Source organism: Saccostrea cucullata, unplaced genomic scaffold (genome assembly GCF_032062105.1).
Source record: "Saccostrea cucullata isolate Sc308-1 unplaced genomic scaffold, CSIRO_AGI_Scuc_v1 ctg752, whole genome shotgun sequence".
NCBI classification, from domain to species: domain Eukaryota; kingdom Metazoa; phylum Mollusca; class Bivalvia; order Ostreida; family Ostreidae; genus Saccostrea; species Saccostrea cuccullata.
The window spans coordinates 72726-100522 of record NW_026923231.1 but is presented as its reverse complement, the minus strand read 5'-3'; the positions used below and the strand labels follow the sequence as shown (position 1 = coordinate 100522).

Genomic DNA, 27797 nt, shown 5'->3' with positions numbered 1-27797 from the left:
TGCGTATTCATAACGGATATAAGATTTTCTTAATGTTTCAATGTGCTGAAATTGCCCTTATTACAGCAGTTTGTACCTTCTTAAAAAACACTTCTTTAGTTTGTGAAGCGGGTTTCTCGGGAATCAGATGCACAGTAAAGTGTGTGTATCCAAGTTATGGATTGAAGTGGATTGAAGTGTAAAGACGTGTGTAATTGTTCCAATGATACCTGTGATATTATATCAGGCTGTTTAGAAAGTTCTACCGTAGAGTCACAAACAAAAGAAGGAGGCGTCCGCTGTAAGTACAAAGGGAATTATTTTTAAAAACAAGAAAGAAAAAGGTAAACTCTTAAACTGATATACTTTTTGATTAGACGGTGGTTATCACATACGACTTTATATTTCTTAGAGAAATATTGTTGTTTGGTCTTTATCAACGCCATTATTTTAATCGTTGATCTTAACCATAAAGTCGTCACCCGCTTGTCGCAGTGGTACATGAAAGAAAGTCTGTTAAAAAGTCGCAGAGACAGGATTAATTTCTTAAAGCCGCTTGGTCCTATTCTAATTGCCAAAAAATATATTTGTTTTTCTTCCTGAAAAATAATTGTCCATAAATTGTTTCACGTTTTGTCAAATTATATCCCCAAAGTCCTTTTCTTTTAAAAGATATCAAAATTCAAAAGTTAATAAAAATAATTTTTGTTAGGTCACACAAAAAATAATCCTATGTTGATATCGCGTGAAATCACCTTCGAAAAATTAAATTTATCGCTTACATGTATATCTCATGAAGAACAAACCCGAGCATTTTTTTACAACAAAGTACTTATATCTGTACATGGACAATATTTTATCCTTCGACGTTACTTAACTTCCTTTAAAAAACATCTGATTTTTCTTTAATTCTTTAAATATGCATAATAATATAAAAATTACTATGGATTATATTCAATCTAATTAGATTGGATTATGACTTAGGCTTCTACTAATGGAAAAAAATAGTCGGGTTTGAATTATCTTCATAATTAGATAAAACCGATAAATTTATTTTTATCAAAGGTGACTTCACAACAGATCTTAACTTCCTTTCAGGAACTTCTGTTTGTCAATAAGGTTTTTGATCTATGTTTTCCACGTAAAGATTGTTGTAATAATCTATTAAATTAATCTTATAATTTAATTTTATATCTTATCTATGTAATGACGTACTTTTATTGTGTAAGATCATATGTGCCTGTTTCGGATTGAGCGGCTTTAAGTTGCTGGTTTAAATCCAACTGCAGGACATGGAAAGTGGCCTATTTGATGACATCTTAACATAGATCTCGCGTAGCAGCAGTCAAAGGTCCAAATATTTGTATAAATTTACAGCCTTTCAATTGCCTGTGGTGGAGTAAAAATATGAGTGGAGAAATCTTGAGAGAGGCATGAAAAAGCAAAAACTAAAAACCTTTTATTCTCCATGAATAAATAAAAACATAATAGAACTGGAAAAGAAAGAATGACTGCACTTAAGCTATGGAAGTTGGAACCCGATGTTTTGCGCAAAATAAAATTCCAAAATTCATTCAATTTATGTTTTATAGGTATTAAACAATATCTTAAGAGCAGGTTTTGGTATATTATATAACATGAAAGTATTAAACAAAGCCGAGCGACACCAGCTTTTGAGACGGGGGTCTAATAATTTTGTCTCATTTCTTTTATTATTCATATGCATACCAGTTTTCAACGACTTTGTTTACATGGAGCCGCAACTTGGTCATTTTTCTTTTTTGCACAGAATGTGTATTTTAACTTGAACTTGTACATATCCAAAGGACAATGTTGGCCAAGTTGCGGCTCATTTCTAATTTTTAAAAAAATGTCCCCAGCTAGGGTTGAGATAACTACTAAATTAACCAGTCACCGTGCATAACGATTGTTATTATAATCACCTTAATCACGTGACATTCTGCTGTTCGATACGCTAATGCTTTCATTGAACATTTCATTGTGTGTAAGTCTCTGTTGTGACAGTATCTATTGTACTTCCAACTTCAAACTATGGGATATCTTTGCGCAAATTTTAATAGGGTTTGAAGATACATGTAATATGTCTCTTATTTAACTTTATGCTTTACATTAGGGGTGTTTGGAAAGATTTCTGGTATTGACAGTGTCAATAGTAAGTACATGTATCTATAGGCCTATGTCGCCTCTGTATTATGGTTTGTAGAACGAGACATCTACCCCATCCCTTATCATCAGAATCATTTCATAATTCACTGCATGAAAAGTCGGGTTTAATTTTACCTTAAATGTGATTTAAATGCTGCGATTATTTAATGTTTAAATGCATATTATAACATATTGTGGGATCGTAAATGTTAGAAAATAATTAGCATTTAATACGAGTTTAATGAAAAATTAAAAGAACAAATTTAATAAAGTTTGGAAAATTGTAAACTTACTAATACGTACGGATTTTAGTCTGCCGTAAACAATTATTATACCTCTAATATACAAAACGTTTAATTATTATTAAACATGGCCATAAAATTAAGTTTTACGGTCACATTAAATTTGTTCGTTTAATAAAATTTAACGTAGATCTTTACCTCATTATTTTTTGTTAAATTCACACTTTACTTTATAATACTTCCAAAAATAAAGTTATATACGGAGAATTGTAAACTTACTAATACGTGCAAATTTTATTCTTTCATAAACTAATATTAAATCTCTTGTATATGTAATGAAAATGTACTGATTAAACCTTCCCATATAATTAAGATTTAAGGTTGTATTTGATGAAATTTAACATTATTATATTATTGCATAATATTTTTATTTTACATTTATTCCATCAATAATTTGTATGGTTTACATTTGTGGTTTTTTTGGCAAGTATTTTACAATCTTACACAAATCCATTTCTCATTCAATTTTATTAGATGTTATCTCAATAGTGTACAAACAATGAGTTCTAACAAAGTACAAAATATTTCAAATCTAAGCCTAAAAGTCAGAATTAAAAAAATTACAATCATGATTGTAGCTCAATTATAATGGAGTAAATTTCTACATACTAGTAGTAAGTAATATACTGAAGTAATTATAAATAATATAAGAATAGTATTGTATGTAAAATTCAAATCCGCAATAAATTAAAACACAACAGGTAAAAAATGTAGTCATTCTGGACTCCAAAAGACTGCAAAATCTGACTGAAACTGCCCCTATTAAAACTTCTGCATGGGTTGTAAATGGCTTTTCAATTTCCCACAATAAATTATATCATACTTTGCATAAAAAGAGTAAAAGTTGCCAATAAAAGTTGTCCATTCTTTTTACATGTACATTTTAATAAGACACACTAAGCCACTAACAGAGAAGCCTCACTCGCCCACAAGCAACAGCAAAAGGATCAGTCAGAGACACCACCTTTCTCTTGCTTGGGTATCAAGATCTGCAACTTACTGCCAGCAAAGCTCTTTTAGACCACCCTTATATTGTTTCCCAAGTATTTCCACAATAGATTCCATGCACTTATTATCCAAGTTCTACTTGAAAAATACTTAATGTTGACTGTGAAAAATACAAGACCCAAAAAAATCCCTTATATCATTTGGTTATGTCAATTCAAAATAAGGAAAAAGTATCACAATTACACAAAACCACAAAACAATAGCAGCTTAAATTTGTTTACAATACATGTAGCTCATTTCTGTTCCAACTGCTAGGTTTATTGCTTGATGATTGTAATATAACATATCCTCATTAAATCAACGTTACATTGGAATGCAAAACATTTCAATAGTGATATTTTCAACTTTGCTTTAAAATATCAAAAATGAGCTCTGAAACATGCACATATAAAAGTCCTGTATAAACATATGTAAAAGTATATTTAACAATTTTTTAAGCCTTAATTACAATTCCATAACTCATAATTCATAAACTCTCTTACTTCAAATGGAAGGAAACAAATTAATATTTTACTCTTGCAATTCGCATTTATTTACTCTTGCAATATCAATTATAATATTTATTAAAATCACAATTCACCCCTTTTTTACTCAGAAATGTCTCTACCTCATTTGCCTATTCTATTTTTTACATCTATGACTCACTAAGCCACTGACAGAGAAGCCTCACTCGCCCACAAGCAACAGCAAAAGGATCGGTCAGAGACGCCACCTTTCTCTTACTTGGGTATCAAGATCTGCAACTTACTGCCAGCAAAGCTCTTTCAGACTACCCTTAATCATGATTGTCTTATTTTTTCCACAAAAATGTCCATGCACTTATTATTTAAGTTAGACTTGTACATACATGTGATATATAAATCAAGATTAAAATGTATGTGATTGCAGACCAATAAATGTTTAAACAATAAAAAACATAACAGTTTTAATCTGTAATCAAGCATAAGAAAAAGCTTTCACTGTCAAAAATACAACACTAGGTATATTTTTCTTATCTAAAATTGAATTTGTGCAAAACAGTAGCAACTCAGATATTTCATCTCTAATAGCCCATCTCTGTTCAATTAATACATCCATAGGTTTGACTCTTTTAGATTCTTTATTTGTCCTAGTTCTTCTTATGCTCTGCCTTTTAGAGTGCTTTGATTTGAGAATGGCACTTTTGGTGTCCTGTTCTTTGAAGACATTCTCACATTCATCAGAACACAACTTCAGCTTTCTAATTTCATAGATAGTATTATCATTAGAATCATTTTTTGTACTATGAAGATGTAATCAATATATAAAACTGCTTTTTCTTGCTTCTTCTTCTCTTCATGCCAAGAAGTTTTCAGCTCTGGAGAAGCACCCCTAGCTCCTAATTTCTACAATAAACATAAAAATAAATACCCATTTGCCTATATATACATATTATATGTGTGCTTCCGGATTTATGCAATTGCATATATTTAATAGTAAAAACAAAATCTGAGTTGATTTTAAAATTATCATTTGACCTAGAGGAAACACAGCTCAATTTTGCTTAATTAAAAATTTACAGAAGACTACAAGAGATATGCCATTTTTTCAAATCTGGGTAATAAAGACAGATAATTATCTATAATTTCAGGCCAGCGAGCTACAGATTTGGAAGCGTGTTAATTTGGGTCTAATGATTTTTTTCACCATCTTTTTGTTTGGAGCATTTTACCTTTTCTCTGCTCCTCCACACAAATTCTTTCATTTAGCAGCAAGATACTATGGATATGGTAAAAAGCTGTCAGAAACAAAATATGAAAAATTAATAACAGGTGTGGCTCTCCATAGAAAGAATATACAAAAAAGGAGAAAAAATATACAAACAGGGTATACTTATGACTAACATGACTACAGCAAGAAGATATCATTTTACACAATGAAAAAAATTCTCTGTGTCATCTAGTTAAGTGAATTTCATAAAAAAAAAACATATAATTATATATATAGATCAAATTTATAGGATATGATATGAAACATACATAATGGTACCGTAGTCCGAGCACATGGAATTTGAAGATTTACAAAGTTTAGGAAAATGCAAAGAATAGCATTTACAGCATTTATCATATTAAGACACACATATATATAGTTTCACAGCAGCAAGCTGCAGAATTTGTGGAAGTACATGTCAATTGGGGTTTGGTGACTTTTTGCCATCTTTTTTTTAGCAATTTACCAATGTATTTACCTGCTTGACCTTGAATATGTTGAGGTGCGCAGCCCTTTTCTTCGTGTTCCTCCACGATATTTTATTTAATGTAGCAGAAAGATACTATGGATAAAAAAAATCTGAAAAATTAAAAGCAGGTATGGCATCTCGTAGAAAAAATATACAAACAGATGTATTTATGATATAGAGCAAGTAGATAACATTCATACAATAATAAAATCCTCAAACTTTGTGATCTAGTACATATATGTATTATATTAAATTTAGAGACGACAAAACATGATATGAAATGGGTGTACATACTCGGAACACATGGAATTTAAGAGTAAACTTAAATGCAAAGGTAAGCATCTACAGCATTTAACATGCAAGTTATTGGGATAATGAACAAGTGATTTAACATAAAGTAAAATATATTAACAACTTACACTGTAGATAGCGAGTTTTTTAAGTGGACAACAAATGCAAACTCAGGGATTTTCCATACCATTTTGGGAAAGGGGCCCAGGCCCTTGCAATTGGGAATTTAACGACATTTTATCACTTTTGGGGAATTTCTATTGCATGAAAATTTTCAAGAAATAAACACTTATAATCAATAAAATTGATTTTTACTTCATTATTCAGAACTATAATTCAGAGAATAGATTAATTATTCTAAGTTTTAGTCAAGTTTCCAACAAATTATGTTCATTTCATCCATTTCAACCTGACCATGTTTGTTTTACATGAAATTTTATCAGTTGACTTTGTGGAGTTTCAAAAATTGAACTCATGCTAACCATATTTGGGAAAAATGGAAGGAATTTGCAATTGGGAATCCGAATGGGGCCCATATTCGGCCCTACACGGGGTAGTGTAAAATCCCTGAAACTTCCAGTAAATGGTGGCAATCTCATACACAATAAGTTATACAACAAATGATTAGTTTGTACCTCATACTGGGTAGCCAAATATCTGGTCAAGTCACTTTCAGGAAGAGAGCCTCAGCAAGTTCAATGTTGATCATTCCCATACCTACTTCAAACTTTTCTGGCACAATTTCTGAAAGAAAAGATGTATCTTGCAGGGATTTTTATTCAAACTAGGAATAATTCTCATGAATGTAAAAATTTGAAAAGTTTATAGATGACCGACGAATACCAGACACAGAACAGAAAACTCGCTCAGGTCTTAAAATGGCTGGAGCCATTTAGGTGAGCTAAAATAAATCAATTCATTTGATTTTATTGATCTTATCAGAAAATTTAAGAAATCTTACCGTTGTGTTAATCTTCATACTGCTTTTGTCATTTCTTGTGAGCATTTGGATTCCTGTAAATAATGCATGCATAATTGTGCATCATAGAATGTGATAGCTATTTTTAATAATTCATGCTTACGTATTTAACGTAAAAAAATTATGCATAGCTCAGAATCCATTGCTATTGTATTTTTAAGATAAGGAAAATAAGAATATAAACCTCGCATTGTCTACTTGCAATTGGTATATAGCATTTCAAGTTGTTGCAATATTTTTTATACTTTTATGCATAAAGATACAAGTTAATAAAACATTGTTTATTTGTGATAATAGAAAATTTGAGCGGTATGGTTCTCACCATTTTCACAAGCTGTCTACATAGCCGGCGTTATGGGGAATCGTCTCAGGCACAGTCCACACTGCAACTATTTAAATAATCAAAATAAGTGCTCAATATATTCTTGAGTAGGCATTAAGAAATAAATAAATAATTTATTACATTGTACAACACTCTCTGTAAATGCTGAACAGAGGAACACATTAGTGACAAAAATTCTGAAACCAATCCCAAAATCCATCTTTAAGTAAGATGGTTAAGTGTTAAATAATTATTACAAAATGTAAAAAGCGCTTGTCCAAACGTTTTTACTGCCAGGCATTTTATGTGTACAGCCCAGACTAAGGAACAGTAATATTATCAGTAGCAGAGGCAATTATTCATTCAAGGACACATGATAAAATTTTGTGCATTGTTCCTACCGCTAAACAGGGTCGTAAATGTCTTCATCTTCTATTAAAACATAAATTCCATCCAAAGTTTATCATGCTTCTCCTTTTCGAGTAACTCTCTTTCGCCCCTTCCTCCCGTATAACATCATGATCAAATTCAACATGGCTGCGTGGAACTCTCCAAAAAATTGAATTTCGGCGCGGTGTGTTGTTTTTAAATAAATTGCTTTTCGAGCCCGACTTCGATCCCGATGTAATTGTACTACAGTGGTAGTCGATAGAGAAAAAACTAAGTTATATTCCACAGTTTTGAAAAATCTACACAAGGGTTAAATAAATAAAAATGAGAAATAAATAAATTAAAATGAATAGGGTGCCTAAATATTTTTTTTCAAAAATGTTTCAACATAAGTTTACATTAAGTATAAAGAATTATTTATGACATATTCAAAATACCAAAAATGTACTTAAACTTTAAGTATAAGCATATTTACTTTTACATGTCGATATTCTTAAACGGGACGTATAATTATCTCAATTAAACTATATTATTCTCGACGTATTTTGCATTAAATATGATTATACTTATTTGAAAACTGTATTTAATTATATCACAATATATCTCATGTAAAATGTACCGTTATACATAAATTAAATTCAATACAAGAAATATACTGGAGTAAACGAATTTATTAAATTATATTAAACGCGACTTTTCATGCAGTGATTGTGCACCATAAAATCAACAAGAGCTCTGTCTTCTCCATTTAAATTCGTAGTGCGAAAAAATCACATGTGCTAATGTTTACATTCCACAACCATGCGGTTTAAATGGGGACTCCGCCTATTTGCTGATACCTTAGATTCGAAAGTGGTCCCGTTCAAATTTCCGGAATTTAAGGCTTTTACATGTTCTTTTCAATTACATTTTCTGTAAGTATAGAAATATGTATGACAAAAAATTCTAGAAATAAATATTAAAAGCATGTGCTTGCACATTAATCATAGATTAATTTAGCGATATATTGTAATGTTAAGCTTAAAATGGGTAGCCGAAAAGGTTCCAACTCTCATAGCTTAAGTGCACTCATTCTTTATCAGTAGAAGTTGTAAAACGAATATGTATTAAAAGAGAAGTTTCAATAGCTTCACAATGGATGGTCGTCATAAAAGAAAAACTTACATCAATAATTTGATATGGATATATTTAGAGGTGAATATATCATTAAGCACAGTCTATATTGACATTTGTAGGAAAATCATATTTTTCATTATGCCTGCTGATAATATAAAGGGATACCAAAATGCTATTACCGAATTACAAAACGTATAAGTTCTGTCACCACTAACCACTTACTTGAGTCCCAAGTAATCTCGTGGTATTCAATAATGAACCATTCTTTAACTCAATTATTTATAAAATGTATTCCATGAACCACCTCTTATTGGCTAAAATATTCATCATCTGAACCGTTTTTTTATTAAAGGACATTCCGATTAAAATTATTTTATAATCATGATATCTTTTTCATAGTTTGCTATAGTGTATTTTGATACTATTGGAAAACGTGCTTTTATTCAAATGCTTTTAGAGGAAAGTTGTTGAAGGTACATATTTTCTACAGAAAAATATGAAATTATAAGAATGAAGAAGCCAGAGTTGTAAAGCCTGTAACTCGGAAAATAGAGGTTTGGTTGGGTTTTTGTATCAATCTCCTAAAACGTTTGAAATCAAATGAGATGCATTTATATTGCTTTAAATAATAAAAAGGGACACTTTTGATACTTATTCATACAGAGGAAAGTAAAACAAACATGATTTTATGCACGTTTATTTTGATAGTGGGAATTGTTGGTCGTTGCATATATTAAGCAGCAAGAGATCGCCAAGAGTAAAGGGCGACCCAAAATTACAACAAGCATGCACCAGTATGTAACATGAAAGCATAATATTACATGCACTTATAATTAACACAACAATAGCCATGTTCGATTTTCTAATGTCACAGGAAACTCGTCCGATAATTAAGAAAACTAGAGGTACTGTGAGCAATGAGCTCACTAAATGATAACCCCTGCCTCCTATATGAATAAAATGGCAGTGTCCATGTTTTGCTCTGGAAAATCCAAAATATACGTCAGATCAAAAAGTAAAATAGGAGGTGCCCAATGACAATATGTAATAAAGATTCTGTGAAAGTTTCATTTAATTTTCTTTAGTGGTATGAGAGGGGTTGCAGATAAGAGATGGGTACCCCTAAGCGTAACAGACGGACGGACGGACGTACAGACAGTCAGACAGACAGACAGACAGACAGACGGACGGACATAACAGTAACTATATACCCTCCCGCTTTTCAAGCGGGGGTATAATGAATGTTGGAGGGATTTTTAGTTGGAAGGGTAAGAAATAAAACAATAGTCTCAGCCTATAGATTTGAAATCAAACTTACCTTATTGAAATTAGACCAAAACATCATAGCCACTATTCAAGAGGGCAAATGTTGTAGACATTGTGAAAGAAGCCCAAGATGATAGACGCAAAATAGGCGAAATGTTTATTGCATACCTAATGAATCCAGAGATTTTTTTCCGCTCCAGGAAATTTGCAGAGATTAAGCTTCATGAAAAACCTAAAAATAATGAAATATATGTCAATGAGAAAAAAAAAGAAGATAAACTTCCATTATCTTCAAGATAGCATAGTTCTGTGCAACACATAATTCTATATAATCTGTTTAAAATTGCCACAGACCTTTACTAACTTGTTTACATTTTACTTTTTTGGAATAAAATAATTAATAAATAAATCATTACTTGCCCATCTATTACTTCCTACTGATGGAACCCGTGGTACATGTAAGAAGCATCGAAAGCATGAACGTTTGACTTTCTTTTCAGCTTTTGGATTTCTAAGAAAAATATTTACAATATACTTGTAAGACCCCTTGACATCTTAAATTAAAATAGAATAGAGAGTAAAGGGCTTGACACATCGAGTGCTTGTGATTATAATTTGCCATTGATCGTGGATTGCTGTCTGCTCACTGCAGAATGAACTTTTTCTTTTCAAAAGCAAGTTTACATTTGGGAACACATGTCGCACTTGAACTTTCTAAAATGTTCTTTGATGAGAATCATGATGTACCCTTGGTGGATATGCATATTTGTGACAATCGACAACTTCACTGTACCACTTTTCCCAAGTAAAAGGAATGAGTAAACTCATACATTTCTTTTAAGGACATTGCAGCTGGTAAAATAACTTTAGTTTGAAGTCATGACACCCAGTAAGTTTTCAATTAATAGAAAAAGATTGTAATTAAGAAGTACTTAATATTGTTCAAATGTGGGTATATGACCTTAACTTCAATTCAAATTTTATTCTAATGTCACAAACAATCCTTATATGAAATATAAACAGAAAACGTTTCTACAAATGAAAGACTTCATACAAGTTATATTTTAGGGTGAATTCACCATGCATCGGACACCCTTGTATTTCAACAAGTTCAAAATGGAGCTTAACATTTAGTTTGTGATTAAAATAACAATTTTGGACACAATTATATGCCCTGTATTGAGAAAATATCCCCAAAATTGGAGTTTTTAGGATTAACCGAGAATTCACCATGGATCGGACATTGTTCACCATGCATCGGACAGACGACATTTAGACCAGAAAAATATCATACCTTTATCACAGTGCTTTAAAATCCTTGATATGATTATATTTTCATATTTTATCTAAGATGTAAACCTCAACTTAAATTTAATTGTAGATATCGTTGCACAAATGTAGAACGGTTTAAGATACATCACTCTGCCTTAGAACTGCTTTAAAATGCTTATAATGCGGTTATTCGCACCTTTTTCTCATGGTTTATCACACTCTGGTTTGTAGAAATAAATTGAGTCAAATTCCAGACGTCATATATCGATAACTTGTATTTTGACTGAAAATTTTTTATTTTCTTTTTCCGCGAAAAAAACAGCTGTCAACTGGGTTCTGTATGAAAATGGTAGTGCTAACCTTTGCATCGAAAAGCGTCCGATGCATGTTTAATTTGTGTCCGATGTACGGTGAAATTAGCATACTAGTAAATACTAGCATACTAGTAAAAACCAGCTCTAATAAGAATTAAACAAACATTACAGTGAATTTCTTTATAATTTATGTAAAATTACGTATCCCTGACAAAATTCACCAAAGTCCGACTCGTTCCGTGAAAATCGAATTTAAAAGAAATTGCAAAATCATAAATTTCGGGTTATTCCCCTTTGATGATGTGAAATATGACGTATTCAAGGCCATTGTTGGGGCATTTTTATCACAACATGGTAAACACAATCGGTATCATTAAAAATTTAAATCTTCATCTTTAAGACAGAAACAAATAAATACACAGAACTCTTAAGTTGAAAGAGAGTAAATGGGCTAAAGTTGTCTGAAGCAAGGTATGTATCCGATGGATGGTGAACTCACCCTAATTATTATCCCAATGTCTTTTAATTACCCCGATTATCCTTAGATTTATATTTCTATAGCATGACACACTTTTAGGTCATAGGCAATGAAAAATACTGCTTGTATAGCAGAGCCTTCCATTGTCTGTCCATTAGATTTTTTTTTCTTTTTTCATTCTTAAATATTTTAAGGAACAAAATGCAGTTCCAATACATATTTGACCCTGTAATTTATATAAGATGGAAGTAACGTAAAAAAATCCACAATTTCTTAATAGTCCCTTCACGACAACTGCGGTACAACTCTTTTGCAGGGCAAATTAATAACGTTTGGCGAAGTTTTTGTTGATAGATAATTAAATGACATATTCTAAACAATTACATGTACATGTACTTTTACGTCATATTTCACCAAGATATAACATGTAGCCCTGCAAAAGAGCAGTACTGCAGTTATCGTGAAAGGGTCTATTCATAGAAGTCCCATTTCCATTAATTAAGAATAAACAATTTTTTTATATCTATAAGACCTCTTATATGCTAATTGTGACATCATTAAGTAGACTAGTTCATTTTCCCGTATTTTTAAAAATCTACATGTACCAGAAGACTTCAATTTTCAGTTGAATTTTCTTTCAGATAATTTAGAGCACAAACAGTGCCCATGAAGATTTTAAAAATTAAGATTTTTTTGAAAGGATCGTACACAATTAAAAATAATTGTAAAAATAATGTTTAAAAAATTGTGAAAATATCTGAAAAGTGGGCAAAGGCGGTGATTACTGCTTTCTAATGAGAAATTACCCCTGAAATTAGTCATATTAGGTATTTTAATTCTGTTTGAAATTTAGAAAAATGCCAAGATCATTATGGCCTTCTAGTATTCTCAGGATGTTTCTACTTCATCCCATAATCTTTCATGGTTCTTCACATTCATATATACATGTATATAATCAGATTTATATTGAGCCAAGTCCATAGCTTTGAAAACAATCAATGTTATTGGTACAATAGAACCCCTAACTATACTTTTTCTTTTAAAAATGTCATTTTAAATTGTATTTAGATATATGGACGACGTATTATAAATTAACAACTACATGTATAGAGTGATTTAGATTCAGATGTCAACAATATATACCAGTGGACTTGAAGTTAAAATCATTGTACAGACTTTGACGAATGTAATTCATATTTTGGTATATTATTTAAACAAAAAGCTTTTAAAAACTTTACGAAACATATACAGGTAAAAGCTTAAACTCTTAAATTGTTAGATTCCCTTGCTTATAAAACATTATTCCCTTATCACTTGCAAACAAGGTTTATATCTCTCAGTTTGGTATCCAAGGGCATGATATAATTATGTATAAACTGATTATTAAGCGATATAAGTTAGAGACAAACAAGTTTATGAAACAATAATATGATCAATCTTGTTTAAAGTCATATACAATGGACATTTCAGTAAATAAAAAAAACTTATCTAGTAAAATGCTGTCTGAAGTTTACCAAACTAATATTATTGGCAATTGTTTTGATGTTGATCCGTCCATTGATTTGCCTATGCCTGCAGATTATGTTTTCATAAATTTGTGGTATTGTCCGACTTCTGATGCTTTAAAGGTCCGTGTTTACACCTTTCCTGATTTGTATTTGACGAAAACATGTTGTGTTTTAAGAACAGTATTTGACCAGTTTGTTTTTCACAACATTATAACAATGACAATTTTATAAATACTTCACAACTTGTCTTAGCCTTATTTCTATATTCAAGTAGTTGACACATGTATATTCGCATATATTTCAGGTGGATGTGCACATATGTCAGACATATATATAGCACATACTTGTACGATATATTGAGGAAATTTATTAAACAAGATCTTATCCTTCCTTGTACTTGCAATTTAGTACCTGCTGAATCTATTTATTTGAAACTTTGAAAATGACAACAAAAATAACTCCAATGAAATTAGTTCTTATCTGCTTCTTAAGGACTGGATCTATTTGGAGTCAATCCATGTGTAAAGGGTAAGAAATTATTCATTTCTAAAATATATGATTTCCAAATTTGAAGGAGAAAGGAAAAGTAATAGTGTACATTTTTAAGGACTCTTTTGTCCATTTTGATAAAAGTGCTATAATTTTTTCTGCAGCTTTCCTGGTGGTTGTTGTCCTGGTTATCAATGGAATAACAATACAAAAAAGTGTACAGGTTAATTTTCAAGCAAAGAAACATTTTTTTTTCTTGTATGAGAATTGTATTCAATGATGATATGATGTACATAGAGCTTTTTTCTTTTACTGAAATTGTTTACTTTCTTAAGATGTGTATTCATAACGGATATAAGATATTAAGACTAGATATATTTGGAGTCAGCTCATTTGTAAAGGGTAAGAATTTATTTATTTCTTAAATACATGATTTCCAAAATTGAAGAAAAAAATGAAAAGTAATAGAATATATTTTCTAAACTAAGGATTTTTTGTCGATTTTGATGAAAATGTTATAATTTTTTTCTGCAGCTTTCCTGATAGTTGTTGTCCTGGTTTTCAATGGAATAACAATACAGAAAACTGTACAGGTTAATTTTCAAGAAAAACAGCAATTTCTTCTTGCATGAGCATTTTTTTTTCAATGAGAATATGATGTACGTATATAGAGATTTTTCTTCAACTGAAATTGTTAATTTTCTTTAGAAGATGAAAATTCACAAAGGAAAAGTATTTTTGTAAATGTTTCAATGTGCAAAAATCGTCCTTATTAAAGCAGCGTGTACCTTCTTAAACATAACTTTAGCAATTTAAAACATATTTCTATAGCATGTGAATCCAGGTTCTCGGGAATAAGATGCTCGAGAAAGTGTGTGTATCCAAGTTATGGATTGAAGTGTGAACAGTTGTGTGCTTGTTCCAATGATATATGTAATTTTATATCAGGCTGTAATGAAAGTTCAACAGTAAAGGCGTACACAAAAGAAGGAAGCGTCCGTTGTAAGTACAAAGAACCTTATTTTTAAAAACAATAAAGAGAAAGGTACATTCTTAAATTTATATACTTTTTGAAAAGGTGGTGGTAACAAGATCCGACTTATATATTACTAACGACAATATTGTTTTTTTTTTAAATCTCTTGCACCATTAACGTTATTCGTATTTTTAACCATAAAGTCGCTACCAGCTTGGCACAGGGTACATGAAAGAACGTCTGTTCCAAAGTAATGGAGAAAGGAGCTAATTCTAAAGTTGCAGGTTTAAAATCCACTGCGGGACATAGTGACCGGTCTTTTATTTGATATCGTCTAAATCAGATCTCGTTTAGCAGTGGTCAAAGGTCCGAGTATTTTTTATAAATTAAGGCCTTCAATGAAAAGTGGTGGCGTCTCAATATAAGTGTAAAAATCTAGAGGGTGATATAGGTAAACAAAACAACAACAACAATAAATATTTCACATGAATATAAAGAAAACATAATGGCGCTGGTACATGTAAGTAATTTATCGGTACGAGTTGTAAAAAGAATATGTATCGAAAAAGAACTTTAAATGATTGAACAATGGATTATCTTAATGGCACAGGAATTTGGTAGGAATATATGAAGGCGAAGTAAAGGAGTAGAAAATGCAATTACCGAAATAAAACGTATTGATTCTGTTTCCACTTCTTTGAGTCCCAAGTAATCTCGTGGAATTCGATTACCGACCCTTTTTTGGCTAAAATACAAGTATTTATCGTCTAAACCTTTTTTTTGAAAGAACATACGATTTATTATATAATCATTATAAATCTAAATAATAGTTTGACATATTGCTTCTTTAGACAAATTGGAAAAATTAGGAAAAAAAATACTGTAAACGTACAACATATAGCGGTGTATTCTATCTAGCAATTTTGGCGGAAAGCAGAGTCCGCTGAATCAAGTACATCGCCAAATGTCTTATGTATCATACATTTATATGATGCATATTCAGCTAGCGCTAAATCAAATCTACGCTAACTTGCTGAATGAATTTCCACCAAATATCATATACGCCAAATATACTACATTTACAGTATTTTTATTTAAATGCATTTTAGAGGCAGGTTGTTGAATGTTAATATTTTCTACAGAACGTTATGAAATTTTAAGATTTAAGCTGCCACAAAGTTGTAAATCCTGTAACTCTGAGAGAAGCGTTTTGGTTGGGTTTATGTATACATATCCTAAAAAGTTTAATAACAAATGAGATGCATTTACTTTGCTTTAAATAATAATAATAATAATAATGACAAATATTATTCTTATATAGCCATAGGCTAAACTACAACAAAAGAAATTTATTTCACCCATTTTCTTTCGTTAATTAATTTAATATTTTTAATATTCCATCCATTGCACGAGAAATTACCAACATTTCTTACAAATCCCAATTATTCCTTTGCTTCAACGTAACCTTAGGTAGATAACGCTGACCCAGAGTTCTCTTTCCTCTCTTACATATAGCAGCAATTACAACTACATCATTCCTATTTTTGTATACTCTTCAAAAAAAGAAACGCATAATAGTAACAATGCCCTGAAAAATGTATGATAGTTTTGTCTTACCTTTTCTTTTAATTGGATATGATGTATTCGAGTGAAATGCGTGATTTTTTAGTGCAATTGTTAACTTTATAGCTATTCTACAAGTCTCAAAGACAAAAAAACCTGATTTTGCAAAATTTTATCTGAACAATGACGCCTCCTAAAAATGCTGCATCTGAATGTCGCATAACACAAAAAGGAAAATGGCAGACTGGAAGCAGAGGCACCGAAATCTACAATAATTATTGCAAGAAATTTTAATGTTACGTACAGCGCCATATCTAATCTATAAAACATAAATCATTAACATCTAACACGTAATGTTCGCAAAAAAAATATGGTAGACTACATATGACATCAGCAGCACAGCATCACTTCAGAGGATTACGTAAATTGTATGAATGTAATGTAATGACGTCATCTAAAGCATTAGCTATCCCTGAACTTCACAGATCATATAAAAAGACCATTTTCAGTTGACTGCGAATTATTGCAAGAGGATTATTCATGCCATTGTTGATCCCATAACACCCCAAATATCGATTTCAGATATCTCAGATCAATAGAGTATGACCACAGAGTCACTGCTGAACATTTTGGTTTAGCTACTTGTCCAGAATGTTTATCTGAAAGCCTCTTATAAATTTAAAAGTGCCATTGCCTTGTAATAAATGTTAAAACAGTTGGTGGTGGTAGTGTAATGATGTGGAAAACGGTACTATAAGAAAGTAAGATTGATTTGGTACGAATTCAATGGACTTTGATGGAAAAGGGTGCTCTAACCATGTTCTACCTACTCATGTCCATTTAACTTTGCAGCACCCTACATCCGTATTGCAGTCTCACAATACACAGCTACATACGGCTCGTTTACCACTCCAGTTCTTGCAAAGCAACAGCAACTTGTTTCTATCACAGTCATCTAAATCAGTAGATTTAATTCAAATTAAGCAGCATTGCACAAAAAGGATGGACAGGATTTGCCAAAGACAATCACATCCCCAGACTTTTCAACAGCTGACCAAAGTTCTACATTTGGAGTGGTAGAGTATTCCTATACAGTTTTTATTACGCATGTTTGCTTCAATTAGATGCCGTTTGTGACTATCATAGGTGTCTACAGGGGGCATACCATTTATTAATCTTTAATGGTCTTAAACTGACAATAATTTTAAAATTGTTGTGTAATTATGACATTTAAATGGTATTCCTGTTCCTGTTTCATCAATGCATCAATTTACTAAATAATCTTTATGTACAATGTGTTAATAAAATTCTACTATGCGTTTTTTATTTGTTTTTTTTTTTTTTTTTTTTTTGAAGAGTATATTTCAGGATAAATTATTTTTTTTATATGAATGAGGTCAAACCTCTATTTTGATTTTTAATAACCATGCTCAAGTCCTTGTACAATTAGGGACTAAATCATACTTCAATCAAACAATTTCTGGAAGAAATTATTGAACTTGAATGATCATTGACTTTAAACATTGTGTTATCGTAGACGTACAGTGGCTGGAAGGTTATTGTTGACAACGTATACGAACGATCACGTTACACGAACGATTCCGCACGATAAACGCACGATTAAACCTGTTACACGAACGATCTTTCACGTTCACGATTGTACACGTGACACGATCTTACACGATTGCTGACGCAAACGCACGATTCTTCACCCAAAATAGTTCAAAATATTTAGGAATCTGATATTTTCAAAACGAAATACGGCTTAATACTTATTTAAGATTTCAAAGAATTATCAATATTATTTCATAGACTTTGAAGAAAAAAAAACGGAAAATGATATTTCTGTAACTAAATATATGCAAGACTTAATATTTTAGATATAAAATAATTATTTCTAAGGTAATTCTCTGAAAAAAAAAAAAAAACAGATTTTGTTCGTTCTATTAGACAATGTACATGTATGTGGGTCGTATAATTTGATTGAATTGGATATCATGATATGCAGAAAGGGGGATACGATTGAACAAAAATGGCAGCATGGAATGACTTAAATTATAATATTACAAATTTTATCCTTATGTTTCCAATGATTCAATGTCTGATAAACTTGCCAATTATTCAACTTTTTTATTTGCAGAAATTTAAAATTAATTAATTACAAATAGGCTCAAGAGATAAACACAGATAATCAAAACTCCCGAAAATCATGCCGTGTCCATGTATATTTGTCGACTAACTAGTTATGTATGCATTGCAAAATGTTTATTTTTTTCTAAAAAAAAATATATTTATTTTCAATGAATTGATTTCAAGATTATCTTGACCACAATAAGAAGTAAATAATAATTAAAATCAGATTTTTCAAAAAGGCGTTAAAGATCTAAGTACGGTTTATAACAATATTGATTGCGCTATTTGACGAGAACTTAATATTGTACGAATTACTATATTGCTTGTTTACGGGCGATAATTAGTTCGTTCTGCATTCTATTATGTAAGTTGCGCTTTTTCATTTTATTTGGATTTTAATTAATAAAATTAGAAAAACAAACAAGGGAAATGCTTATATTACAAATAACATTCCGATAAAAACTTACAAAACGAAATTTACACAATTCTAAACGCACGATCTCGCACAATTAAAAACGCAGACGATTGAGTCTGATACACGAACGATCTCGCACGTTACACGAACGATCATTCACGATACACGAACGATTCTACACGATTGGTTTGTCAACAACAACGTTCCGACCACTGTAACAACGAACCAATAAACATTGAAATTTTAATTTATTACCCGGACGATCCTTTGCATTTTAATCAAACGTCAACTAAGAGAGAGAGAGAGAAAGAGAGAGAGAGAGAGAGGAGATGACATTCGCCATTGCCTGTAATAAGAGACTGTAAAGTTTGTTTTTTTTTTGTTTCAAAGGAGTAAATAGATAAATAAAGAGGATTCGGCGCATGATAGAAAAAATATATATGTTACACTTTTAATCTATAACCAACACTGCATAGCACATTCGAAAATCATATAACTGGAACAAAACTCTCGCAGAAAAATACCTTGTCATCCTACAGCTCTGCCATGTCACACGTTTAAATAATTAATTTATCTTTTCTATTAATATTGTATAGTAACATGTATCCTAATAATACCCCCCGCTTGAAAAGCGGGAGGGTATATAGTAATCGTTAATTCCGTCCGTCTGTACATCTGTCCGTCCCTCCGTAGTCCGTCCTTACGTCCGTCTGTTACGCTTTGGGATACCCATCTCTTATCTGCAACTCCTCTCATACCACTGAATGAAATTTGATGAAACTTTCACAGAATCTTTATTACATACTGCAATTTTGGACCTTCTTGTTTACTTTTTGATCCGACACATATTTTGGGTTTCCCGGTCACAGCAAAACATGGACTTTGCAATTATATTAACTATATGGAGGCGGAGGGTATCATTTAGTGAGCTCATCGCTCACAGAAACTCTAGTTTATTTTGATATAAATGTCAGAGTTGATATTTAATTATATACTCTGTTAATAATTCATATTTGATTAGCTAATCAAACGTAGCGCTGTTTGTGTGAATGAGTGCCATGTGTGAATGTTTTGTTTGTCACGTGATGTTTCTATGTTTAGCTTCCCAAACGACCAGGTATACGAGTACGACCAGTGTAACAATGACAGACATCTATCTGATAATTAATATGCATGTATACTAACTTCGTGCACTATATAAGCGCTTATCCCACCAAATAAGATATCCATTAGCTTTTACCTACACGGTTAATGAGGTCCAACCATTTATGAAGCCAACTAGTTATACGATGCCTTGATCACTATTATAATAATATTCATTATTTTATGATACTGGATAACTGGTTTCTTTTTTGTTATCCACAATAAAACATCATAACCGAATCCAGCGTTTTTCTGAAACGATTGACCCTGTGACATAGAGGCTTCTATTTCGAAGGTATATTCTCTGAAAGGTTACTTGTTATCAGTATCATTGTAACAATGTTCTTGTCGGGAATTTTTTTTACAGTTGTGATAACCGATGTTCGATGTGTGAATGGCAATGGAAATTCCTCTGATAATTAATATTGATAAAAAAGTTGGAGAGATTCCAGTAGGAAGGGTATGAAATGAGACACAAATTTTATCATGTTAAACTGACATCTTAAATTAAACGAAAACATCATATCGAAAATTTCTAGGCGACAAATATTGCATGTTGTAGACATGGACACTTGTGATAGCTTACACTCAATTGTTGTTGAAAAAGCTATGACCTTTAATGAACGCGTAATGACTGAATTGTTTATGGCATATTGTATACATTGATATTCTCAGGCGATTTTGCAATTTAGCATAATAGCTTAATAAAACACATTAAATATGAAAAAACGCAGTACTGTTAAGGTGTCCCATATATAGCTTTAAATGCGTTTAAAACGTATCACTGCATTGTAAGGTCGATTTTAAGTTTTAATTTTAAGTTATGTACCTAAATACGGCGAATTTATATAGAGAGTTCCCTAGCCTACATATAAACATATTTGTTACGATATCATATAACCTCGTTGATCACGTGACGGTAATTCTTACCTTTTTAGAATGCTTCACATATTATATAGCATCGGCGCAGCGCTATAAATCAATTATTTATAACTTTTTGTCATGTAAATAAACTCATTGCATCCTTGAGAACCCGAAATATGCTTGGGAAAAGTTATACTATTACTCTGTTACAAAATATTTTACATTAACCTCAACTTATCGACATATCTAAGGATATGTTCCGCTCAATATCGTTTTAAAACAAACTCATCATACATTTTTCCCAAGCAAGATTCAGATAGAGGGGAGACTCTTCTTACAGATTTTAACAAAACATCTCAAATTAATCCTCAATAATGACCTGCGCCAGACTCTTTTATGCACATTTTATGAGTTCTGCCTCTATCCACTAGTATAAAAAAAGGTATATTTCAAACGTTTATTTTCGTATGTATTTTAAACATTCTGACTGTTGCACAAAAGTAATAAAACAAAGTTATCTGAATTATTCGGATACATTAATATTTAAAAGATATTATTTTAAAATATTTATTTTAAACTACTGTAAAATCACATATTTTCATGGTGTCAAATTTTCGTGGTTTGTAGAAAAACTCTTGGTTCCTGGGGATTTAATTTCGTGGATGAAGAATTGTTGAGCAGTTATGTATGTCACATTTTACATTTCGTGATGGACATGAATTCATGGGTCTCTTTACACCACGAAAACCACGAAAATTAAACCCCCATAAAAATTGTGATTTCACAGTTTATTTCTACATCTTTGTATACAAAGTGAAATACGATGTAAGGTTTATGACACTCTCTCCCTCATTTCGCAGTGACTTGACGTCATTTTCAATTATGACGTCATACATTTGTAGTTCAGAGAAGTGTATGCACAGAGTACACTGTAGTATTCTCTGGGAAGCCTTAACGTACCTGCGAAGTTTTTTAAAAACTTTAGGATGAACGTTAAAAATGAACAAGAAGACAGAATACTTTGAAGCAAATAATTTTATGTAAGAAATGTAAAAAGCCACAGAAGTTGAATTACTTGTTCACATTTTACATTTTATATAAAATGATTAATAATTTTTACTCGCGCATTTATTACTTCCTGCTGATCAATATCCGTGGTATGAAGCCTCAAAAGCTTGTACGTTTGCCCATTTCAGCATTTGGGTTTCTAAGAAAAAAGGTTTACAAAATACATCAAAATGTTCTTTAGATCTTGAAATAAAATAAAACGAAAATAGAATAAAGCCTCTTGGATTTGACAGAGCGAGTGTGTAAGTTTTTTCAAAGTTAATGCAATTTGCAATTGATCATAAATTGCATATCTGGTTCATATCTCTATGTTTGAAATGCAAGGGTATGTTCTACGTATGAACAATTTCTTAATACAAGTTATTGACAAACAAGTTTATGAAACAATAATATGAACAATCTTGTTAAAAGAAATCAATTTGTAAATTTTCAGGCAATACAATGTCCCTGACAGTAAATTAAAACACTTATTAAGTCAAGTACTAACTTAAGTTTTTCATACGTTTTGGCCATTTTTTTACTTTTGAGTGTCGATGGATTTTCCTGTGCCTGACAATTATATTCTTACTCCCAAAAGCACTATCACACCTCTGGTGTTTTAGAGGTCAGTGTTTGCTTCTTTCTTTTCAGGGTTTCTTTCAGATGACTTCATGGAATCGGAAGGATTAGAAAGTTGAGTTGTATTTTCTTTTTGTTTTTAATTAAACGCTATTAGAAACTCCACTAGTCGGGGGTTGTTGTAAAAATGTGTTAACTAAGAGTATCTGTTTTAGATTTTAAATTGAAAAGTAGTTGTTTTTTTTCTAAGAATAGTTTGTTAACAATTTGTTTTCTTTAATGCTTTTAAGGAATGACTCTAATTCTTGGCCAAATTATTGAGTATAATCTGGTTTGGGTAAGTTTACGAAGCGGATTAAAAAAAAGCGTAAACTGAAGCGGATTATAAAAAAGTGTAAACTGACCCAAACCAGATTATACTCGATAAATTGGCCAAGAATTAGAATCATTCCTTATTACTTACTTTTAAAATAATTAAACAACTTTGAATGTAAAATTATGTTGCTTTTTATGAGTTCAAATTTACCGCGCAATGATACAACGTTACCGTAGTAATGGAAGGGATGAGAAGCGAGTAGGTAATAACTAATACATTGATCTAGCAGCTATGATGTTTGTTTACATGAGGTAAGATTGACTTACTGTTTGAAGTTAAAGTACGTTTATTAAATATTGAATTTTCCATGGATTCCGAGCATCGGAAATGAGAGGATTGTATGGATAAGATGATACATATAAAGCTGGTCGCCAAGGGGGTGTGTCTCCATACAAAACCAGATTTTACGAAAAAAGATTGCGTTCCTTTTTGGAAATCAACCAGTGAGAGGCGAGAATACAAAAAAAAAATAAAATTATTACAAATCAAAAGCACGTTTCCTTAATTCTATATAGTTAGCACAATCATGTATTCGTATGTATTTTAGATTGATGTACGTATAGAGCACAAATATAGCACCTACTTGTACGATATATTGAGGAAATTCATGAATAAAAATATTCTCATTCTTCCTTGTTCTTGCAATAAAGTATTTGCTTATTCTATTTAATCGATTTTTTAAGAATGACAACAAAAATAACTCCAATGAAATTATTTCTTATCTGCTTCTTAAAGACTGGATCTATTTGGAGTCAGTCCATGTGTAAAGGGTAAGATATTATTCATTTCATCCATAAAAGATTTCCAAACGTTAGGGAATAAAGGAAAATAATTGTATACATTCTTAACTCAAAGGATTTTTTTGTCCATATCGATAAAAATGCTATAATTTTTTTTTTCTGCAGCTTTCCGGGTGGTTGTTGTCCTGGTTATCAATGGAATAACAATATAGAAAACTGTACAGGTTAATTTTCAAGCAAGGAAGCAGTTTCTTTTTGCATGCCTAATGTTTTCAAGCTTAACATGATGTCTATAAAGCTTTTTTCTACTAAAAATGTTAATTTTCATAAGCTGCTGCGAATTCATAACGGAGAAAATATTTTTTTTAATGTCTCAATATACTTTAATTGCCCTGATACAGCAGCTCGTATCTTCTTAAATATAATTTTGGCAATTTAAAACATACTTCTGTAGTATGTGAAGCCGGTTTCTCGGGAATCAACTGCACGAAAAAGTGTGTGTATCCTAGTTATGGATTGAGGTGTCAAGATGTGTGTAATTGTTCCAATGATACCTGTGATTTTATATCAGGCTGTAATGAAAGCTCAACCTTGACATTACAAACAATAAGCAGTATTGACCGTAAGTACTGAATTTATTATTTTACTTATTATGTTGATCTAAACATGTTTAAGTTATTGATAAGTTACAAAAACCAAATTGAATTGAGTCTGTTCAAAAATAATATAATGTAAACTGGTGAAGAGCTGAGGAATGAGTAAATTAAATTTGAGAATTTTGCCAAAATCTACATGTATCTCAACATAAAAAAAGAGAGAAATAGTTAAAGAATACGGGTTTTTGTGAACCTTAAGAGATAGCCACCTTATTCTTTTTGTGATCATACCAGTCCATTAGTCTACAAGGTAAGTTATTTTACAACACACGTAAGAAAAAAAAAACATCTCCTTAATGACAAATTAAATTTGGTGGAAAAGTGTTAAGGAAATCGACGACAATATTGAAAAAAATGTGTTTTTTCTACATGTATATGTAACTTGATTTTAACATTCTGAATCCCGTTCCTTATGAGATATACTCAGTAAATAAGCATTGTTAAATTATAGTGAGGGGAAAATTTCAAATTAAAGGACAAACAAAATGATGATAAGTTGAAGTACTCTTAAGAATGGTTGGTGCTGGTTTTAATGTTTGTTAATGTTTTTTTTTATTTTTACTGGCGACTCTTTCAGATAAACATACAATATTTCATATAATAATAAATATTCAGTAAAAAAGTGGCTCTTTACCAACTTAACTGCTCATCTGATAGAACGAATTCAGCTGGGCTCACTTTTCAGTTACGATTAAAATGGATATAATAATATTCCAAAGTCAAAAACTCTTTATATCTTCCTTCTATAGCTATTAATTTGTACGTAAATTCTTTACAGATCTCAACATTACAAATCAAACCCAGTATGCAGGTGACTTCACGACAGTCCTTGCAAACAAGGAGAGCCGAATGCCATCCCATATGTCGCTAATTGTGCTTAGTCTTTCATTGTGTGTCATCATTGCCTTGGCAGTTTATGGAAGCTTAAAGGCGAAGAAAAAGTTAAAACGATTGAAAAAAGCAACAATCGACCAAGTTATCGAGCAGGACACTTATCAGACAATAGAGGATAAGAATCTTAGTACGAGAAAAAGTCTAGAAATGGTGAAAATTTGGTAGAATTCACAAACATTATATATTTACTTTAAAGACAGGACTCTTTTTGTATTTTTATCATTTTTCTTCTTTTCGAGAGCTACCCTACAGGTCTTTTTATGATTTATATTTATGCTTAATGCTAGATATACGATATCAAAATATCAGAAGGAGTAATTTCAAAATGTGCATACTTAGCAGTATTTACCCTTATCTGTCTTTTCTTAATAGACTTTCAGACTTTGTCCTTTTGAGCAATGGACCCCAATATAATTGCATCTGAAATAATGAAATTATGCATGAGGTGTGATTTATAATTTTTTAGCATAACGTTTGTGGTTTTTGAATATGTTCCTACTTTATTTTTTCAGAACCTTGTGTAAATGTATTCCTTGATGGTAAATTCCTTAATGTTATTTAACTTGTAGAAAAATCGTCTTTATATTGCATACTAAAGAGTTGTTATTCTGTGGGATTTTTATGGAAATTGAGTGATCTGTCCTGGGATCTAAATTGAATGCTTCTTTATACACCTATTATAAAACCTGTTATCAAAATATGCACTGTTAACATTTTTAAAGATGGATATAATTAATTATCTAGAGTGTGTGTTCTCCACTGAAATATACAACAGTAATGTGTGTTCATTAATGGGTGTTTTTTTTTTTTTAAAAAGGGTGCCACTATCATATATTGAGGATGAAGTAAGTAAATTCAATATTCAGGCCTTCTTGGGGAAAAAATCCATAGTTTCTTATTTATTGCGTACATCTGAACAGAGACATATGATAAATCATGCATCTGAAGTTCATTATTTGTTGAACTGCGTTTATTGCTTATTATAATTGTACTAGTTCATTTATGGAATAAACCAACCGCAGGATCGAAAAATAAATTGAAATGCATTTCTTTAGTGTTGCATATCCATTAACTGATATATACTAAGATCTGTTTAAAAAATGAGATAAAACTTAAAGATAGATTTTCTGAAGTATTAAAAGGAAGTTAAAAGAACAAACTTCATCTAATTCCATGGATATTACCACATCCATTTACACAATAGAATAATCCTGGGAAAAGGCGCAAGGGTAGCTTACTAGTGACATTTAGCTCGAAAAGAGCAATTCACCCCTTGCGTAGAATATTAATGGACTGGTCCAGTAGTACTGAAATGTAGAAAAAAAAAGATACATGGACATGTTGAAATGGTGAATTATACTGAATAATCTGTTCCATGCAAAGAGACTACAGGAAGTAAACACTGCATTATTTTACATTAGTAAATATTAATTTTTTTTCTGAAAAAATTTTTTTAAGTGCAAGGAAAGAATTTAAGTGTTGATCAGTTTGCACAAAATCCAGCTTTCTAGGTTTGATCATATAGTTTCTGATTATGGAAATATTAATCCTTATACAGCCTGACGCCGTGATGGCAGGCAATAAACTGATCTAACGAAACTTTACATTTATATCTTGATTTGTGTACTAGGAAGGATAAAATTAATTGTGATAATTAATTTTTTTTTATTCGTCTCAAATAATGAAATAATGAACATGTTCAACATTTCTACGAATAGTATATCTTACAAATTATAAAATGCAAACTGTTAGTTCTCGAACGCATTTTGTATCTAATACTTTAAAGAACAAATTTAGTTGTAACAAGAGGTAGAACATGTTCAGGTTAACTACAATTTCACTTAAAATTACCTTTAGATGTTTACTTTACGTATAATATTATCTAGGATATTTTGAAGTATGCATAGTACGTAACTTTCTGAAAGTTTAATCCTTGAACGATTTCTAATAAAAAGTATCTCAACAACGGGGAACAGCTGATTAATGTACACATCAAGAAAATATTTTCCTTGTTGAGATTTTACACATCATCGTGACTTACATATTTAGCTTTATTTTACTCTAATGCGACGGAAAGGTGTAGTTTTCACCAAGAATAAACACAACCGCAAACTTCCAAACTTTATTAGGAAAAGACTAAACCATTATCGAATTAATTTTTATCTAAAATACATATATTGTCTCTTAAAATAAAAAATTATCAATATTACCCTAGTAAAATCAAATAAATGAAATATGTTTTTTTTCAAACGAATGTCATTATAAATAAATTGGAATCAATTTCATGTGTTTCTGTAAGACCAGACAAGTAACTCTTATCTTATTAACGCAACA

General features: G+C 31.1%; 1 protein-coding gene and 2 long non-coding RNA genes across 5 annotated transcripts in view; 2 read left to right on the top strand and 1 right to left on the bottom strand.

Moving 5' to 3' along the window:
* The window catches only part of LOC134263503 (multiple epidermal growth factor-like domains protein 10), a 48795-nt gene extending 22628 nt beyond the window's left edge, over window positions 1-26167 (top strand). The window contains exons 1-4 of one of the 2 annotated variants that reach the window (XM_062745857.1): window positions 13985-14116; window positions 14242-14300; window positions 24368-24535; window positions 25348-26167. In XM_062745857.1, the coding sequence (XP_062601841.1) occupies window positions 14031-14116; window positions 14242-14300; window positions 24368-24535; window positions 25348-25628 (594 nt within the window). In that variant the 5' untranslated portion in view covers window positions 13985-14030 and the 3' untranslated portion in view covers window positions 25629-26167. Of the gene's footprint in view, window positions 14117-14241; window positions 14301-23796; window positions 23944-24078; window positions 24138-24367; window positions 24536-25347 lie in introns of those variants that run through there. The other variant, XM_062745856.1, reaches the window with a different exon arrangement.
* Window positions 5159-7930, bottom strand: LOC134263495 (uncharacterized). 2 transcript variants are annotated; one of them, XR_009991283.1, is made up of 6 exons: window positions 7646-7930; window positions 7245-7311; window positions 6905-6957; window positions 6579-6687; window positions 5662-5745; window positions 5159-5211 (listed from the first exon to the last, which is right to left on the bottom strand). It is a non-coding gene; the product is annotated as an uncharacterized LOC134263495 (long non-coding RNA). The 2 variants fall into 2 exon arrangements; XR_009991282.1 differs by lacking the exon at window positions 7646-7930 and having other exon boundaries at window positions 7245-7413.
* LOC134263504 (uncharacterized) lies at window positions 14612-17807 on the top strand. The gene is made up of 3 exons (XR_009991290.1): window positions 14612-14670; window positions 14909-15079; window positions 17469-17807. It is a non-coding gene; the product is annotated as an uncharacterized LOC134263504 (long non-coding RNA).
* Window positions 26168-27797: the final 1630 nt, after the last annotated feature.